This window comes from Serinus canaria, chromosome 4 (genome assembly GCF_022539315.1).
Source record: "Serinus canaria isolate serCan28SL12 chromosome 4, serCan2020, whole genome shotgun sequence".
Taxonomy (NCBI): Eukaryota; Metazoa; Chordata; class Aves; order Passeriformes; family Fringillidae; genus Serinus; species Serinus canaria.
The window spans coordinates 1,130,145-1,143,141 of record NC_066317.1 but is presented as its reverse complement, the minus strand read 5'-3'; the positions used below and the strand labels follow the sequence as shown (position 1 = coordinate 1,143,141).

General features: G+C 48.2%; 1 protein-coding gene across 1 annotated transcript; it reads left to right on the top strand.

The window, feature by feature from the left end:
- The first annotated feature begins 6,722 nt into the window (after positions 1-6,722).
- Positions 6,723-11,674, top strand: CCNG2 (cyclin G2). Its single transcript, XM_030239356.2, has 7 exons — positions 6,723-7,105; positions 8,052-8,189; positions 8,991-9,241; positions 9,393-9,471; positions 9,553-9,651; positions 10,751-10,956; positions 11,452-11,674. The coding sequence occupies exons 1-7, from the start codon at positions 6,995-6,997 to the stop codon at positions 11,582-11,584; spliced, it is 1,017 nt and encodes a 338-aa protein (XP_030095216.2). The 5' UTR covers positions 6,723-6,994; the 3' UTR covers positions 11,585-11,674.
- The last annotated feature ends 1,323 nt before the right edge of the window (positions 11,675-12,997 follow it).

Below are 12,997 nucleotides of genomic sequence, written 5' to 3'. Positions count from 1 at the left end.
ACTGTCAGTGGAATGACAGGAGTGTCAGCTCGAGTGGAACAACTCCACAAAGGCCCCTCAGGACTTTGTGTAGCTGTTCCCACCCTGCTCTTCCTACCAGCAGGAATTTAAATTATTTACTAGAAAAACAAACCCTTCTCTTTGAGCTGCACAAGATTCTCTTCCTATCTGTTCCCAGCATGGAGCTCCTCAAAACACCAGGACACAGCTCTGCTTTCATCCAGAACAGTCAAATATGTGCTCACGTTTAGCAAATGAAGCACCTCTTTCACCTCACTCGGTGATTAATTCTGAGAGGGGAGCTGCAGACACTAAATTAACCTTTTTACCTGATTTAGTTTTACTAAATAAACAGCCTCTAATGTAATTTTCTCAACCAGAGCTGCTATTTTCTGCCATTTGCTTTGCTATTTGGAACGTGTTCTGTTCCAGCTCTATTTCATTTAGCTTGGTGACAGTAATATCTTCAGACTGTCCCCTTCACCCTGGGGATGCCACCAGTAAATCCATCATTCTTCCCAGAAAAGAAATTATTAATTGGAAACAAGTGTCAGAATGTGCAAGAACACCAACAGTGGCACCAATGTGCCTCCTCCTTAGCAGCATTCCCAGTTTTACCTTCTCAGTATTGGCAGAGTGGTGTCACTGAAAACATAGGTTTTCTTCCTTTTTTCCCTTCCAAAACATAAAAACTCCTTGCTTTTGTCAGCTTTTAAAAGGCAGTTCCTGTTAATTACCTGGCTGTGGCTACGCTTTCCTGTAGAGATCAGCATTTATATTTGGATGTGTTGTGTCCTGGGGAGTTGATATCAGCCCTGTAGGAGTTTATAACCTCACAAAAAGAATAGTGTCGCTGTGATGGTTGTATATGTGCTTTTCCCAGTGGATAATCTGCACTTCTCGGTGTGGATTAGGATCATGGTTGCTGTTGGTGCATCTGAGAAAGTCTGTCTGGACGATCTCTTCTGGCAGGGAGCAGCAGTGTGTGAGTGAAACGTGCCTGGATGCAGTATCCTGAGACAGAACTGTGCTGGCAATGTTCCTGCAGCTGTTCCTTGGGAAACATCTGTGGGGCTGGGCTGGAGCTTTGTGCATCTCCCCCCTCACAGAGCAGTCTGGCTCTTGAAACAGAGGTGCAGATGACTGGGGAATAAGAGCAGGCCATTGTGCCCCAATGGACGTGGAATGGCTGAAGGCTGCCCTTTGGAAAGCAAGGGGGGAAATGGAATATTCCTTACTGGCACAGGCGTAGGGGCAGCAGACTCCACAGGACTTGCAGGATTCCAGCTGCATGTTGTTTCAGTAGGAACAACTGATCCACCTGACTGAAATTGTTCACCTTTACAGCTGGAAAAACCCTTCCATCTGTCGTGGTCTGTGTTTGTACTGGCTGATACAGAGAATTCTGTACTGGCTGGTGCCATCTCCTAATTAGGGATTATCCCTGTGCAAAGTATAGAAGGCATTGTCCCATGATCTCAATTTGAGCAAAAGACACCTAAGAGCTTAAGACAGCCTGGGAAAGGAGAGAAAGGAGTATTTTGTGAGATCATGACAGGCTTCTCATCTTTTACAGAAAATGGAATGTTAAATTAGCAAATAAGTGTAAAATCATAAAATAAATTTACAATATCCGGTTCTTGTAGCTGAATGCTTCATAGCAAATCATTTTACTCAGCAGTTGCCTAGTTCTACAGGCAGGAAGGTGACTGCCTTTATTTTTTCCCTTGGTTTAACTTTTAATGACTAATTTAAATTCCATTTATGCAGAATCCCTGTGATTTTGAAAACGCCTCCTGAAATTATGCAGAACCACCTTTCTAAAAAAAAAAACCCAACAAAACTTTCCAAAGCCTTAAGTACAACACTGCCTAGAATTATCCTGTCAATTAAATAAAAGAACCCATTTAAAGTAAGTGACAAAAATACACAGTGAATTAAATGCACCTTCCAGTAACAAATGGTTATTAAAGGAGGCCTCTGAGCCAACTGCTGGTTCTGTGGTCATGCTTTGACAGGCTATTGAAACACACAGCTGCCTTTCAGACAATTTAACTTGCACTGAAGGCAGATTATTGCCATTTGATGGCGTTCCCTGGGCTTCTGGAAGGTTCCCTGTGCAGGACTGGGACTGCACCTCCAGCTGCTGTCCAGGTGCAGCTGGAGTGATGAGCTACAAAAGGCAGGAAGTTGGGTTTTGTTAGGGGGTTTCTGACAGTAGCTGGAGTGGGAGCCAGCAGGACCAAGACAAAGGGTGGTACCTGCATCCACCCCCCACAGAAATCATGAATAATTGCAGTCACTGGGCAAGTCCTGAGATGTGTCACGGATCTTGAGGCTCTCCTGCTCCCTTCCTGTTTCTCAGTGACCAGAGTGAAGTTTGAACAAGGTGGGGCAGCTACAGCCCATGAGCAACAGAGCTGCAGGTGGTGTTGCCCTGGCCCCGGTGAAGTCAGCAGGAGTGCCTTCCTTTGTGCTGTCTTTGTGTGAGGGTTTGCACTGGGGGCAAGGCCCCTCCTTCCTCTTCTCGTGCCAGAGCCATTTGTAAACCCTCTCCACTGACATCTGATGATCCTAAGAGAATAAGTTGTGCTGGACTCGTGCTGTGTTTGCTCCTGAGCGCTTTCTGGATCTTTCCAGCTCTGTGTGTGGAGAGAGGCCTCCATGACAACACAGGCAGAGCATTGGGTTCAGCACACAGCCAGCTCACTCTGCAGCCTTTTCCTCCTGTTCTGCTGGTGTCAGGGATCATGGAATTCTCTGCTTCCCAACATGGTATACATGGGCTCGCTCAGAGCTGTGAAATAATAGGCAGGGGCCTGTCCCTGGTGTTATTTCTGGAACAGAATCCTTTTGTGTCAGTGAAAATTCTCAGTCAAGACTTGGAATTTCCTTCAAGAATTGGGGTTTTAGCACTGCATGCAATTTAGTTTTTAGCTGTGCTTTACAAGTTTTACGCCAACTACTAGGAATTAGAACATTTTCTAAGAAAGAAACTGTTTCCCAGTAGATCTTTGGACTTCTCTCTTTTAGGAAACTCCTCTTGGGAGTCCTGTCCCAGGACTGTGGTGCAGCTGTGCTGGTATAGGGGTTCTTATATAAATAAGGCAGCTGTTATTTTCAGTAAGCAAAGTGTGCTATCAGTACTGGGCAGATTTATTTAAATTATAGCAGAGATTCTGTCCGAAACGTACTAAGTTAACACAGATTTATGTTTGGGTTTTGTCAGCTCATAATACTTCGTGCTCTGAGTTTCCTGAGCGACCAGGCTGGGTTTCTCTTTTCTGCCCCCTCCCTTCCTTATTCCAGCAGCTGCTTGGAACTCGGGGTGTGGTCTCTGGGAGAGGCACTGTCACTGCTCCTCTCTGGGCCAGTCCAGTCAACCTCTTCCCTAACACCAAGCTCCATTTAATCTCTTATCAGGATGCCTTGCTCTCCTTTAGTCTCATAGGCAGCAAGCGATAAATCAGAATAAATTCATTTATTTTTGAATGCTGCACTCGATTTCCAGAAGCACCAGGTGAGAGGTGTGGAATTACACTCCTCTGGGCAGACAGGAGCTGGACCAGAGGGAACATTGCTCCCATGGCTACTGGAGGATCAAATGCCACTTTCCCTCAGGGCTGCTGTCTGGGGAACAAGGTTTAAACTCTGACAGATTTATGAATCATTTCATCTCCTAGCCTCGTTCCTTCCCAAAGGGCCTGCTGAGGGGAAGCCCATGCCAAGGTTTTGATAGCTTTTATCCCCAAGGCACTGATCCCATTGCTCTTGAAGCAACAGCATCTGTGAATTGTTTCTCGGTGTGTGTGCAGGTGGAGCCTTGATAGGTGTTTTCCAGTAAGTGTATTTTGTGTAAAAGCACCACCCTGAGACTCCAGCCTTCTGTGTGTCAGCACGGCTGCTGTCCTCCATACCGGAATAATGGGGTATGGAGCATTATAAGGGACACTTGGATTAATGAGGGGCTGTAAATCGGTGGAGCTCTTTGCGCAAGTGGCTCAAGGGAGCTGTTGTTCCGAGTGACCCCTGTTTTTCCTCCGTGGGTGTCCAGAGTAGGCAGACAATGGCTGTGTCTGGAGCGTTAATTACTCTGTGTCCCTTAATCACCACGGCTTGTAATCCTATTTCGGTGTGGAAATCCACATGCCCATGCCGCAGGCCCAATCAACACCTCTGTATCATCCCCTGCCAGTCAATACACAACTCCTAGCCACCCAGAACCATTCCTGGGGAACTGCTCTGGGCATGCCTGGACAAGTTTTCCCAGGCCATGTGGGAAGAGAGTTTAGCCAGGCTGGTCGCAATAATCCCTGTTCAATAGGATGTGCATCTTTGGGTTCCCAAAGAATGTCAGGAAGGAATTGCTGCTCTCTAAAGCACAGCACGTTACAGAAGAGGTAAATCGTGTTTCCTCAGAATGCTGGAAACACTTCTTCTTCTCCCCCCACATTCTCACTTCCCTGACTCTCAATAAACACCACATTGAAAGAAAATTATTCCTTGCATAAGGGGAAAAAATAGAAAACAACAACAGATTCTGTTCCCTGACCTCAGCATGACTCCTCCTTTGCCCACAACACTCCATTGTTCTGCCAGGTCCAGACAGCACAGGGAGCATGTTCATTTTCCCTGTTTTTAATCCCAAAAAAGTCCATCGCTTATATTAAGGATCCTTGGGGTTTAGTTTTGTTTTTTCTTGATTCCACTGAGCTGTTTTCAACGAGTGAGTTAGTAATGAGGAACAAAGATGGGGCAGGAATCCCTCTCTCCTAAGCTGGGAAAGGAGCCACACTCTGATAAGAGATTTCCCCCTTAGGCTACATGAGATATGAGGGATAATTTTTCAGTGTTGTATTGGGTTTAAATTAGTAAAGGGAAAGGAATGTATGTGTTCAAGCAGGTATCTGAACTGGTACTTTTGGAGCTGTCATGCTCTGTACTTACAAAATGAAATCTTTTGTCCTTTTAGGTAAACTGGAGCCTGTGTTCCATGACCTGCTTTCCTACAGGAGGAAGAACATCCCTACTCCATCTCTGTGATAGCAACAATCACTTTGGAATGTGGGGAAGAAAAGGGAGCAATTGCTAAGGGGATTTGAATCCCAGAGAGGAGCTGAGAGACTCATCCCCTAAACATTACCTGCATGATGTCACTGCATGCAGCTGGTTGGAAGTCGGTTCCACTAGCAGCACTTGTTCAATCCGGAGCCACGTCCATGTCTCAAACAGCTTTTATCCTCCCCAGAAATCAGTCTGTGTGATGGGAGGGATGAGCAGGTGGATCTGCTAGTAGTTACAGGAACTCCAGCCCACATCAGGAACACCCTGAGGAAAACTTGTGCGTGTTTACAGCAGTCTCGGAGTCCTTGGCATCAAAATAAACTCCGGGGAAGTGCTGGCCGTCATCACTGGCACTGCAGACGGGGACTGTGCCTCAAAATAGAGCTTGGCAGAGCCCAGCACTGCTGATGGCTCAGTGGAGAAGGCAGGTTTACTTTTCCAGCCTGTGACATTTCATAAACATTTTGTGTTGGTTGGAGCTGTGGAGCCTCAGCAGGTCAAACCCAGTGCTAATCTGCCGGAGTCACCTGCCCAGACTTTGTCTCCTGTGTGTACACACATCCAATCCCAGGGTTTGTCCTGGGACATTTATCCCTTCGTGTTTGTCCATGAGCACGTTGGAGCAGCCCCACAAAAGCTCCAGACGTTGATTTATTTTGTTTTATCTGGTCCTGAGGACTCCATTAAGCTGAGAAGCCCTTTGATGCAGCCTTTGACATAGGGGGTTGATCCACCACCTCCTTCCTGACCCGTTGGGCCTTCGATTCATTCCACAGGAAGGGAAGTTTGGAAGTGCACATCCCAAAACCACTGCAACACCGGGCTGCACACAAATCTCTCAGTCTGAAGTGAGACACGGAGGGGTTTTAAATCCAGACCGGTCTTTGGAACCCTCAAGGAACAACCTGAGGAGAGTCCCGCAGAGTTACATGGAGGGTTTGACCTGCGGGGGCTGAGCATCCTTAGGCTGCTGCAGTCAGGTCAGCGTTCATCTTTATCCTGTATCGGGACGCGGGAGGGCTGTGGGACGGGCTGTGTGGGCACACGGGAGGGCTGTGGGACGGGCGGTGTGGGGACATGGGAGCGCTGAGGGACTGAGTGAGCACCGCCACCCCCACCACCATCGCCTCAGGCCGCGCGCGCGCGGGCCCGTCGCGGTTGCCAGGGCTCGGAGCACTGGGTGGGGCGGAGGCAGAACTCGGCTGGCCAATCAGGACAGACCCGGCCTCGGTCGGTGGCCAATCGCCGCCGGTAAACAACACTCCCCTCCGCGAGGCGGGGAATGGGCGGGGTGAGAGGCGCTACTGGCCAATCAGCGGCTGGGAAGCGCGGGCCAATCCGAGAGCGGGAGGGTTTGGGCGGTCTTTTCAAAACGGATGAGGCGCCGCTGGCGTCCCTTTAAAGGCGTGATGTGGTCTCGCCGTGTCCTTCCGCGCGGCCTCCCCGCCCCGCCGCAGCAGCGCGGTGCCGCTCCGATCTCCGCTGTACTGGTTCTCCGCGGGTCGGCCGGGTTCTCTCCGGACCTCGGAGACCAGAGGTGGCAGCGTCGGGTCGCGTGAATGTGGCTGGACTATTTGACTTCCGTGGGCCGCCTCACCGGCGGGGATCGCTCCGCGAGGGACAACAGAAGCCGTGGGCGGGGACGCGGCGCCGCCATCTTGGAGCGGGGCCGGGGCCGGGGTGGAGGGTAGCGGCTGGGGATGGTGCCGTGACAGTGCCGTGACTCCCCGCGGGGGTCCAGGCCGCCCTGCCTGGATGCGGGGTCAGCGGCCGAGCCCACCCCCGTCCGCGCGGTGACGGGAGCCGGGCTCGCCTCCCCCTCCCCGAGCGGTGAGGGCTGCGGGGGGGGGCCCGGTGTCCCCTCGCCCCCTGCCTGCGGGGCCCCTTTGTTTCCCTGCTGCGGAGGGGAAGGAGGCGAAGGGAAGGGAAGATGAGCAGCGAGGCGCTGTGGCTTTTCAAGCAGCTGAACCTCCATCTGGAGCTGGAGGGGCGGTTCCAGCCCCGCGAGAAGGGACTCAGCCTCATCGAGGGCGCCGCCGAGGTGGGTGAGGGTGTCAGGGGGCTCCTCAAGGCAGAAAGAAAATTTCAGAGAAAATTCCGGCTAATGGAATTTGAAGCATGTTAACTGCGGAAAGTTAATTCTTTTCTCTGTATGCGCCGCCGCTTGCCTTTTGTTTTAATTCTGTTTTCGTCTGTAGGTATTAACGTTACCTTTTCCAAGCGCTGCGACCTGCAGGGCAAGGCGTTTAGTACTTTGGGTGTTTATATTTATTTTTTAAACTTGGAGTGAGCACAGGAGCGAGAGGTAGTGTATTGTTTCCGTCAGGGGAGCTTCCTGCCGCTGCAGGGGAGGTGGGATGTAACACACAGGGGAACCACCGGCTTTTCATTGGCGCTGTCTGGGGAAATGAGCCCAGAACCGTTCAGTGCTGAGCAGCAAGATGTAAATAGACCATAAACATCTCCACGTTAACGATCAAAGTTCCTGGCTGAGTTCGGGGCGGGCTTGTTATGTGCCTTCGGGTGCTTGTGAGTTCTTTGGGAAGAGCCTTAATGTTTAACAAGAAAAAAAAAATCCCTGAGATAAGTCTGCTTGTTTGTTGTGAAAGCAGAGCTGTTGCTTAAATATTGACATGCAAGGCAGAGAGCTGAGTGGTCATTTCTAAGGGCAGGAGTCACTGTGTATGCCTGCAGTTGGTGACTTAAACAAGTCTTAAATGTGTCTTAAAAAAAGTAAGTGGAGAGTAGGAGATGTGGTTGTGCTGGCTGCTGCACCAGTGAGACTCAGGACCTGGCTGTAATCTCTGAACCATGGGTGTGATTTGAGTCCTAAGTGTCTAAATTTATTTTCTCTTCAATTCAAGCGAAATAAAGTATTTAAGGAAAAAATTGTTTCTGTTTGATCTAAATAAAAGGCTATTTAAGGAGTGAGGCATGGCAATTGCTACTGCCACAGAATAATTCTGACTTTGCCTCTCTTGCCATAGAATGAGAACACTCTGTGTCCAAGACAAAGGAATGCCAAGGTGGAAGATCTTTGGAGTCTGACCAACTTCTTTGGATTTGCAACTGAAACGTTTGTTTTGGCTGTCAACATTCTGGACAGATTCTTGGCTCTTATGAAGGTATAAGTGTGGCTGTTGATTCAGCAGCAGCTCTGAGGTCTCCTTTGTGAACCTGGAGTTGAGTGCACCCCTAAAGACAAGTAGCAGCTTGATTTACTTCCTCTAATAAATCTGTACCCATCACCACGTAGATGTCTGAGAAAGGAGGAATTAAGGGAAACAAACCAGTAAGTGTTGGAGGCTGTCTGTGGGTGCTCTGCTAAAGCTTAGCTTAGCCTTAGGACTGACACCAAGTGATGGTTTCCTGGTTGTTTTTATCGTGTTTGTGCTGCTCTAAGGCAGGAAGCTTGGACCAAAACCAGTTCCTCAGTATTAGATCAGCAGAAAAAACGGAGTTGCGTCACTTCTCTGGTCAGACTGGCCTTGAAGTGGCACAAAATGTACAACGGTAGAGGGGAGAGAAGAGCAGGGGCAGGAACAAGCTGTGCAGGGATGGGGCTGCCCAGAACAGGCTCAGACTGGATTTGTGTGGGCTGGACGAGCACTGCCGCTCGGAGGAGCAGGGAATTGCAGCTCCCACCGTGATTTATTTGTGTCCCGGTGGGGAACAACCTGAGGAGGGGCTGCTCAGCTATGGGAATTCCCTTGCTCAGCCCCAGCGGCCCGGTGCTGCCTCCTGGGGTTTGCTCCAGCTGAAGTGATGGTACTGCTTGTGGCTGGGGGAGGGAGGAGCAGGAGCTGGCCAGCACCAGGCTTGGTGGGGATCAGCAAGTTGGAACTGTGGGTATTCCAAACACACTTGGTGCTGAAGCCCAGCGTTGCTGGGGCTGCTGCATTCATGGTGCTTACTCTGGTTTTTAGGTGAAACCCAAGCATTTGTCTTGCATTGGAGTTTGCTGCATGCAGCTGGCCGCCCGTGTGGTGGAGGAGGAATGCAATATCCCATCTGCTCACGAGATCATCCGGATCAGCCAATGTAAATGCACTGTGTCCGACCTGAAACGGATGGAAAAGATAATTTCAGAAAAGTTGCACTTTGAATTTAAAGCTACTACTGCCTTAACCTTCTTGCACTTGTACCATACTATTGTACTCTGTCATACCTCAGAAAGGTGAGCTGGGGGTGTTTGCTGAGCCCCTGTTAATCCCCTCTGAGATGATTGCAGCCTTGGCTGTAGAGGAGGCAGCTCCTCAGTTCTTGCTTCCTGGCGAGGGAATGCTTGTTGATGCAGACCCTTCCTTCTTCTCTTGGATGTCTCACAGGAAAGAAGTGTTGAATCTGGACAAGTTGGAAGCACAGCTGAAAGCTTGCAACTGCCGTCTAGTGTTCTCAAAAGCAAAAGTGAGTGGAAGCAGTTGTTGGTAGCTGCTGGGTGTGCTTGTGGTGGCTGTGGTGCTGAGTGCTGTTTTCTGGTCCTTTCAGCCATCTGTCCTGGCCTTGTGCCTTCTCACTCTGGAAGTTCAGGCTCTGAAATCTGTTGAGCTGTTGGAGATCCTTCTGCGTGTTCAGAAGCATTCAAAGGTGAGTGTTTTCAGTGGGTTGTTTGGACTGACCCTGTTAGTGATGGGTGGTGGCATGTGTGGGGGTCCCTTAAATGGGTCCCTAGATGTGCCCTTACAGGTTCTGCTTGGCTGAAAGAAGCAGTTAAAAAATAAGCTTAAATGTATAAAATCAGAGGGACTGCTGACCCAGTGTTTATACAATGCACACTTTAACAGGCAGCTGATGGAACGTGTACAGCTCTGGCTGTGTGGTCTGCAGAAACTTCCAGTCTGTTCTGGGACTGCTGGGCTCCTTATTCCTTTTGCCTGGATAGTTAAACCTGAGGGAATGGCTGGAGCTGTGTCAGGGGAGGCTGGATGTCAGGAAAAGGTTCTTCCCCTGGATGGGAGGTCAGGTGCTGAACAGGCTCTCCAGGGAATGGGCACAGCGCAAGCCTGGCACAGCTCAAGGAGCAGTTGGACAATGCCCTCGGATACAGGGTGGAATTGGTGGGTTTGTCCTGTGCAGGGCCAGGAGTGGAACTCCATGATGCTTGGATGCTTGTGGATCCCTTCCAGCTCAGGATAGCCTATGGACTGAAATAGGATTCATGTCCTCTAGCTGCGTGCTGCCTCCATGGATGGCCTAGAGGCAGCTTTTCACTCTTGCAGTCAGATGGAACAACCCCACTTTCTTAAGGGATACAAGTACTTAAAGTAATATATTATTCTATTTTAAAATGGTGGTTTAAAGTTTTTTCTTTTATTTTAAAGCAGTTTAAAGAACTTCACTTCCATTTGAAAATGCAATTTCAAAGAAGCTTTATTCATTTTAAAGTAGAATAACCTTTGTTTCATTTCTCCTTTGGAAGTGATAAAGAAAATGGTAACAAGGACTGACAGGCAAACTGTCAGCGTAACTCCACCTTGAACAGGGACTTGTCTGGAAGGTGTGTAGGAGTTGGTAGTTCACCTTCAAAAGCAACTTTGACAGAGGTATCAGTCATGACTCACTTCTGTCTTGACTGATGTTTTCTCCAGGTCTTTCCCAAGAAGGTAAAATGGAGGGAGGAGTTATCCTTAGAGCCTGTGTGTTGTGGACTAACTAACTTCTGGGGTTTTGGGGTTTTTTTTTCCAGATAAGTGATAGTGACCTGCTTTACTGGAGGGAGCTGGTCTCTAAATGCCTGGCAGATTATTCTTCTCCTGAATGCTGCAAGCCTGATCACAAAAAACTGGTTTGGATTGTTTCGAGGCGTACGGCCCAAAACCTACAAAACAGTTACTACAGCGTTCCCGAGTTGCCAACGATCCCGGAGGGTGGATGTTTCAATGGAAGTGAGAGGTGGGCAACACTTGGCTGCTTCATTTGTTGGGGATTCTCCTTTTCCTCTGTATAACTATGGCTTAATCACTGCTGCTTGGGGAAAAAAAGTGCTAGCTCTGAGACTATTGCTGGGCTTGGAATATGCCTTCAGCACATGGAAAGGAGGGGAAACTGTCATTGTGGTATTCAGAGGTACTTGGCCGGGTGGGGGGAGGCCCTGTTGGTTTTAAGGAAGGCTTGCAAAGGTTTTCAGTCTCCTGAAGGAGTTGATGCTTGCTGTCTGGCAAACTGGCTTCTCGATTGGTAGGGTGTTGTTGGCATTTAGGAGGATTGTGCCTTGTTAGGATTTCAGCTTTAGGAGCCCTAAGGAGCTTTAGGCTGAGCAGTATTTAGATGCGGGATGTTGCTACTAGCAACAGAAAAGTGTGCAAGAAATGCCAGGATTGAGGAGTACTTTGCCACTTTGAAGGGATTGTGCTTTGTTAAAATTACCTTTCCCACTGTTCCTTCTAGTGAAGACTCCTGTGAAGACATGAGCAGCGGGGAAGAAAGCCTTAGCAGTTCTCCTCCGAGTGATCTGGAAGGCACCTTCTTCTTTGAACTCAAACCTAAACCCAAGTGGCAAACTCTCAGCTGTCACTCTTAGCACTGAGTCTGGATTGTATTAGGCTGAAGTGTTGATTGCACCATAGAGTCTTTTGGCAATAATAAATGAGGTGGTGATCTGTAAACTGTATTAAGGCTAAACTTGCTGTGGTATCAATGCTTTGAATGCCTGCCTTGTTTTTTTTTTTTGTTGTTGTAATTTTAATGAATTAAAAAAAAAATTCAGGTCCCCAGATCAGCAAAAAAAAAAAAAAAAAAAAAAAAAAAGAAGTTGTACAGTTCTGTTGTCAACAGCCATGAATGTAGTTCTGTACCTGGTGGTCCAAAACCCTCAGCAGCTCAACACCTGAGTTGATTTCAGGGTCTTGCCTGAGAAGCATGGAGCAAGAGTGCGAGGTTTCCTGAAGTTTAAATGGGAAGCACTTGGTTAGTGGAAGAAACTTGCTCCATGGGTTCAGTCAAGCAAGGGAGGGGCCCAAGAGGAGCTGTACAGTTGTTGTCCTGGGATGTTCTCAGGATTCCGCATGACAGAATCCCAGGCTTGGCTTGATTCAGTGTTGACCCTGCTTGGAGCAGGAGATTGGACTGCAGTCCTTCTCAAGGGCATCTCCACTCCTTTTGGGAGTGGTGTTCTGGGATTAGATCCAAGTGGCTGGGTGGGTTACGTGGAGCGTGGTACATAGTGCCAGGCTGGAATGATTGACTCTCAAATGGGCCCAACACTGAAACTGCTTTTCCTTTTCAGCAGGGTCTTGAGTTGTGTACTCCAAGTAGCAATTTTTGAAGCTTGGCTTTTATAAACTTCAGGGATCCCTATTTTACACCAGGAGTATGTGTGGTAAGCAGGAGGTTTCTAGTCAATATAGTTTTCACTTTGAGGTAGTACAAATTGTGTACCCAGGAGTAATTCCATGTTTTCTTTAGTACGGATGTTTTTACACTGAAACTCACATTGTATAACTTCAGTGTGTTTCAAATCCTAACCTGTCAATCCATGCTATTAGCTTAGACTTCTTAACTTGGTAAGCCTTGCTAAGTCTACATTCCTTTGAATATTTAGCCCTTGTAGTTGTTTTTCAGTATATTCACGTTATTGATTGAGTCATAATCAGACTTGTTTGCATGCTGATGTAAAGCAGTTAGTGCAGGAGAAGTTGAAATTACGCAGTACAGTATCAGGTAAATGTGATGGTGAAGTAGTTAATGTAATGGTTTTTCTTCTGAACTTTGTTATCAAAGCACAAATTCCAGTCTAATTGTGTTTCTCCCTGGTGAGGACATGGCTAAAGGAGACTAAAGTAGCTCAGAGTAACGGTGTGAGGTGTGGTGGTGCCAAAGTAGAAATGAAGGAGCAAACAAGCTAAAAGCTGTTTCCTAGGTGCCAGCGTTGCTTTAGAAAGGTAAGAGTGATGCTTTAAGTCCATAACTGTTATGTGGTTTCAGTTTTCTAAAA